The 6,324-nt window shown below is 43.0% G+C and overlaps 1 protein-coding gene across 1 annotated transcript; it reads left to right on the top strand.

Moving 5' to 3' along the window:
* The first annotated feature begins 4,747 nt into the window (after positions 1-4,747).
* LOC149206064 (uncharacterized) lies at positions 4,748-5,534 on the top strand. The gene is made up of 2 exons (XM_089397580.1): positions 4,748-5,345; positions 5,470-5,534. Exons 1-2 carry the CDS (start codon positions 4,748-4,750, stop codon positions 5,532-5,534), a joined length of 663 nt encoding a protein of 220 aa, XP_089253706.1.
* The last annotated feature ends 790 nt before the right edge of the window (positions 5,535-6,324 follow it).

Raw genomic sequence — 6,324 nt, 5'->3', positions numbered from 1 at the left:
CTTGAATTTCATTTGATTTGCAGATGTTGGCATTCCCTCAGTTATATGTTGGTGATGTTGATGGCACTAGTTGTAGTACTCGGAACCTTTCTTCCACAGAGTGGGAAATCTATGCTCCCGATGACGAGTTAGTGAGTCTACAAGGGATTTGTATCTGTCACTCGACTAATAATATTGTTGAGTATAAATTTATTACACATGTTTTTAAGGGCTCGCCTCTTAGAACGACATTTTGATTACATTCAATATCAACATGTTCCTAGGAGCCTTAATACATTAACATATGCATTAGCTAATTATGTATTGGACAAACATTTGCAACACATGTAAATACACAAACCATAATCATACATTGTGCAAGGGAGTATAATAAAAGTAGAGAACATCCATAGATAGAGAATTGTATATAATGTTTGGATTTACAAAAATTGTGTATGATACACATATGGCCACACGACCTATAATATCAAAATAAATGTAGACAAAATATGGCTCAAAAGCCTCCTAGGTGACTAATCCCTATGATGCTCTTGATAGCATACAATCGGTTGAGCAACCTTGCAGAGTAAATGAATGATATGCTCTGGCACTCCTATAGTGTATTCTTTCATACCGGTAGGGACCTCATTAATTCCTATGTTTGGAACATTGCGGGTCAGACCCTCAAGATGATGCTCAAGCTCAGTAAGTATCTTCGCAGTGTCGGGTTCACCCATTTTCTCCTCTATCCCTGCAGCCTCAACCTGAACAAGATGTGGTTGTGCTCAACAATGAATAAGCGACATGTCTACTAGTCACATGGGTCCAATATCTACTAGTAAAAATACAATAGTTAGTCTCTGATACATGGAAAACATAAAAAATAAATTGTAAAATCCAAAACACCAAAAAAAAAAAAATGCCTTTGTTAGCCTGCACACCCCATTGCTCGCCTTCGGGTAATACAAGCTTTGGGTCTCCATGAAAATTAGCTTCTTTCACAACCATTTGATGAAAGTAGGGGTAAAACTCATGGTAGTTATTCCCCCATGACGAGACATTAGATCTACCCAATGCCTCATTTGAGGCACCCTAGGTCTCGAAAACTCAAAAGATATTTGTTGAGGACGAAGTAATGGTATCCTCTCCAAGGAAAAGGATATAATGATAGAACCATACCCAAAGTTCTTAAGTCGTCCTGTCTTCACCCGATTGATTGTTCCTTTAGGTTTGCTAGAACCCCTTCACACCAGTTAAATATTGTCGGCTCCAAGCACTCTAAAGCATACTGCATCTGAGTCTTACTGGCTAAGTGCAAAGCAACACTACCAACCAACTGAGTGATAGTGAAAAATATAGTCCTAAGAGGAAGTCATATTGTATCCTTTATCTCAAGCTTCCCATCCTTGATTATTTCAGCACTAGGGCAACAATGAATGATAATGTAATCCTTCATTGTCTCCCCACCTCTCCTGAAACCAGATAGTGAAATGGAATCCCCTCTCCATGACAACCCTATCAGTAAATATATGTCCTCAACATATATCGTGATAGTATGTACCCCAAACCTAAAGTATTGTCCCTATACATCCCAGCATTTGACCAAATACTCCAACAACTCTAACTAGGCCCTCATACCCGAAATAACTAAAAACTTGAGAAGCCCACAATTTCTCAAAGCCTGAATTGTTGTTGGGTCATTGGCAACAATCATATATTGAGTCTCATGCTCTCTTTCTCTCTAGGTCAAAGAAGCCATTTCTCTCTAGTAAATTTCTACAAAATGACATGAAAATTGTAATGGCCTTGGTGAAAGTTCCATGTAAAAATATATAAATACCATGGATGATGGGACACGTATTCTAAGCTGAATGTTGGGCATGACATCCTAGGGGGTGTTCATTTGGTTGTTTATGGCTAAGGAAATTGGCAATGGCAATGGCTAAGGCTTTAGAAAGGCAAAAGACATTTTTGGCACATTTATTTATGAAAATAAAGGAAATTAGGAGAAAAGTAAGGTGAAAGGTCATAGGTTCCATGTGAGGAGGAAAATGAAGGAAAACAATGGAAAATGAAGAAAATATAGGCCTCATTAATAAAAAGGATTTTGAGGATCAGTTGGAAAGCTTCTTCTTTTCAGTTTTAAGCCCTTAGTCAGTGTAAGCTCTTGGCTCAAGTTTTTGCTATGGTTATGTATGGGATAAAGAAAGGAAAAGAAGGCAAGAGGAAGCAAAGATAAAGCAAGGAATAATAGGATCAAGCAACTAGAAAATGATTCTTTGCAGGTATCGATTTGCATGTTTATTTTCCTTGCTATTTTTGTCATGCATGGTATTGCATGTGGTTCTTTTGTTGTTATGGCATGGGTTTTGCCAGGTGTAACAGTGTTTTTCAACCTAGCCTTGCCATTTCTAGATATTCACGGTGTGACGGGTTTCTCATGTTTTGGTTGAGCTGGATTGTCATATGGATTCAAAGCTGAGTGGGGTGGATCTTTGAATGATAGAGCACATGCCCTAGTGGTCCCTGAACCAGGCTATGGATCACGGTAAAGCCACTAACCTAGTGACCCTTGAGCCAGACTGTGGGTTGCGGCAAACCCAAGATTGTGTTGCCTCAGATGGCCTAGGAATCCTTACCGATGAATGGCAGGATATATAGTAAAGCCTAGAGGTGGTTTTCTCTCCGTTGGGCCTAGTAATCTCGAGTTTGGGATATGCAGTAAAGACTGGAGAGGGGTCTCAGTTTAGGGCCTAATGATTCAGGTTTGGATTGTGGTAAAGCCTGAGAGACTAGGACACAGGAAAATTCCTCACGGTGTAGGTGGAGAAATCTTGTGGCATCCATGCTTTTTTGGCCTAGTGATTGGGTGGAGATCACGGTAAAGCCTGTTATAATGTATTCATTGTGTTGGCCTATTGATCCGAGATGGATTACGGTAAAGCTTGGTTTATATTGATGAGGGTGAGGTGGTTTAGCCTCAGCATGCCTTGGTTGAGTTCTTTTGGTTTGAGTCCCACATTCATGCTTGGAATATGGCACGGGGGTGAATGGATGAAGAGAGATTTAGCTCAACCATTCTATGGTCGGGTGGAACGTGGTAGTCCCATCTTCGGTTGGTTTATTGCATTCATTAATGAGAAATTTATTCCCTTGATTTCCATGTGCAAATGTATTAATGTATATATGGATTTTGATGGTTGATATGTTTATGGTACTTTTGTTCCTATTATGCTGGCTATATGTACATTTTGTGACAACAACTATGTATGGTTCTCAGCATGTTTTTACTTGTACATGAATGGGTAATGTGTCTATGACCTAATATATGATAATACATCAAATGGCATGAGGGAACAATGGTTTATAGCAATTCTCAGATAAGTATGAGATCCCTACACTTAATTATGTTGTTTACACCTGTAGGTTACCTATCGATGATATGTTTGACAAATTACCTGTCATGTCTAGTAGGGGTCTAATTAAGGTCTTGTTGAGCTTATTGATTTTGCACCATTGTTTCCCTGTGCTTTTATTGATTCAAAGATTTCATTCCTTTCTAGGTAGTGGCCTGGGCTCTGGGCCTGAAAAAGTGGCTTAAATCCCGGGGTCATTGGCATAGAACTGGCAAGTTTGGTCCACAGTCGCTAGCATGCAAGACTAAGACAGAGACTTTATGTCTATGGTCACTCCCTTGCCCATAGCATGAGAGCGACTATGGCCTCAGAGGGCCATAACAACATTGGGCCCAAGGACAAGCTATCTAAGTGGTTGACTTGTCTTCTAAGGGTTATGTTGATGATGTTGGATGATTGCATGTGATGTTTCGTCGACTCCACTTCCTTAAGGTCACCTAGGAGTTTGAATATGACCATAGTAGTCTCTCATCTCATGTTTACCTCGACTAGTCGGTTGCTTGGGTAGATGTGGGAGGAGGGCGTTACAAAAATACATATAAGTTCATCCATTTTAAGCATTTTGGGAGAAAATTCACTTGAAAATCAAAATTTTCAAAACCCTTTGCACCCATCGCATTGTCTCTTTCTTGGACAGAGTGACCAATCACACTCACCCTCACTGGTGAGTGCGTTGGGTCGCCTTTCATAGTGTTATCTTTGTTTTCCTGTCACACCTTGCGATATAGGGAGGGTACAATGGGCCGAGGGCAATTTTCTAGATCTAAAAACTAAAAAAAAATCTCCTAAAAATGCATAAAATGAGAAATGGAAACCATAAAAATGAATAGCAAGGATACAACTCTTACCTGGAACTAGCGGTACTCGAAATGGTCCACCAAATTGGCTGCAATCAGCTGCTAAAGATTGGAGGTAAAAACCAACTCAAAGCTCACTCAACTTGGTAAAAATGCAAAAGGTAAAAAATGAATTACATTTTCCTTATTTATGGTCAAGTTACTCATGAATTCGAGAGAGTTTTTGGAAGATGGATAGCGAGCTCCCGCTCCCTGTCGCGCCCCTGACCTCCTGAGCACGCCTGTGCCTGGCAGCCCCGCTGCTGGGCCGCAGCTCTCCGCTCCTGAACCTCTCGTCCAGGGCCTCCCGCCCTCTCTGCGCCCGGGCCTCTGGCCTTTCTTGTCTGATCGGGCCTCCTGCCCTATCCGCTTTCGGGCCTCCTGCCCTTTCCGCGACAGCCCCGAGGCTGGCTGCGGCTTCTTGCTGCTTTCCCTCCTTTACAAGGCCTCCTGCCTTCTTCTCTTTCGGGCCCCTTGGCCTCCTAACGAGCTATCTGCGAGCCCCTGCGAGGAACTATGGAACCGCCTTCTCATGAGCAAGCAGAAATGGAGAAAGCCTTCGCCTCTCTCATTCCAGAGAACAACAAAGAAAGGATCCGCCCTTCAGCCTCAAAGTTTGTCAAGAAGTTGGACGAAATCCCGGAGGTCTCTCTTCCCCCAGCACTGCCAAGAAGAGCTGCTGTGGCTCTAGCAGATCGTGGCTTAGTTGGACAGTTCACGGGGTTATGGCCTTCCCCCCGCACGGTCCAACGTTGGGTGGAAAGAAACTGGAACGCGATGGTCCAAGGAAAAATCGCAATAAGGTTTTGTGGAAGGGGATTCTTTACCTTCCTCTTTGAATCAGTGGAGGATCGCAATCTCATCTTCAGAAACGGCCCTTATTTCATGGACACCAGAGGACTTTATCTTAACCGCTGGACCCCTGACTTCGATCCAGAAATGGACGTCCCCAATGCGGTCCCTGTATGGGTTCGTCTTCCGCACCTACCACTCCACTGTTGGGGAGACGAATCTGTACGGGCTATCGGGAACGCAGTAGGGAAATATGTAGACAGATCGGAGCCAAAGGAGAATATGCATGCTTGTGCAAGGATATGCGTAGAAGTAGATCTGGGCAAAGGCTTACCAGAGGCAATCAAACTCAAAGTAGACCAGTGGACGCACATTCAGCAAGTGGACTACGAGCAACTCCCCTTCAAATGTAAGGTATGTCATGAATACGGTCATTTTGCTAATAGATGCAGCAAATCTAGAACAGAAGATATTAGCAATAACGAAGCCCCTGAGGAAGCATGGGAAATAGTCATAAAAAAAAAAAGGCAAACCCTCCCCCGGAATCAGTTGAGCCATCATCGGAAACACCTTTCCCCTCCATTCATCCATCCAGTTCTGTGCCTCCCATCCCCTCCTCTTCTAACCCCTTTGAATCCCTGGCTTCAGAGGATCCTCCATCCCCTCCTCCGTCTCCTAAGGGCCCCAAAACCTCCCCCTCTTCTCCCCGCCCGGTCTCTCCCCCTCCAACAGTGGAGCGAATTCTAACAAGAAATAAAACAAAGGAAAACAACTCTGCCACAGACCCTCCGAGAAAAGTAGGAAGGAAATCAAACAAAGAAATAAGAGATGAGAACGCGGCAAAAGAAATGGCCACTGGACCCAGCAACCAATGGACACCTATCTTGATAAGAACAAAGGAAGCGGGGAGAAACTAAAGGAGAAGAGTGGGATCCACAACAAATCAGGTAAATGATGATTTTGGTCTCTTGGAACTGTAGGGGGATGGGCTCCTCCCTAAAAGAAAACGCAGTCCGAGACCTTATCAAAGCAGAACATCCAGACTTCCTCCTACTCCAGGAGACCAAAATCAGTGAACAAGAATTCCAAAACAGCCTAATAAGAATTAGAAAATATGAAGGAATAGCCACAAGTGCAATAGGAACATCAGGAGGAATAGGGGCAATATGGAACAAGAGTACGTGGAAACTCATGGACAACAGGCAAAGCAGATGGTGGATCAGAATGGATATGCAAAGCACCGACAAGAAGGAGGAATACACAATATACAACGTATATGCTCCCACACACTTCAGGGATAA

The sequence above is a fragment of the Pinus tabuliformis genome, chromosome 1_2 (assembly GCF_031772625.1).
Source record: "Pinus tabuliformis cultivar Carrire ecotype Pingquan chromosome 1_2, CPIR1, whole genome shotgun sequence".
NCBI classification, from domain to species: domain Eukaryota; kingdom Viridiplantae; phylum Streptophyta; class Pinopsida; order Pinales; family Pinaceae; genus Pinus; species Pinus tabuliformis.
Note: the sequence above shows the minus strand (reverse complement) of the source record. Positions and strands in the feature narration are given on the sequence as shown.

Bases quoted from the DNA above. Each gene is read 5' to 3' on its own strand.
- LOC149206064 (XM_089397580.1), top strand. From the start codon at position 4,748: ATGGAACCGCCTTCTCATGAGCAAGCAGAAATGGAGAAAGCCTTCGCC. The intron at 5,346-5,469 runs GCAAAGGCTTAC...TTTTGCTAATAG, and splicing joins ATGCGTAGAAGTAGATCTGG to ATGCAGCAAATCTAGAACAG.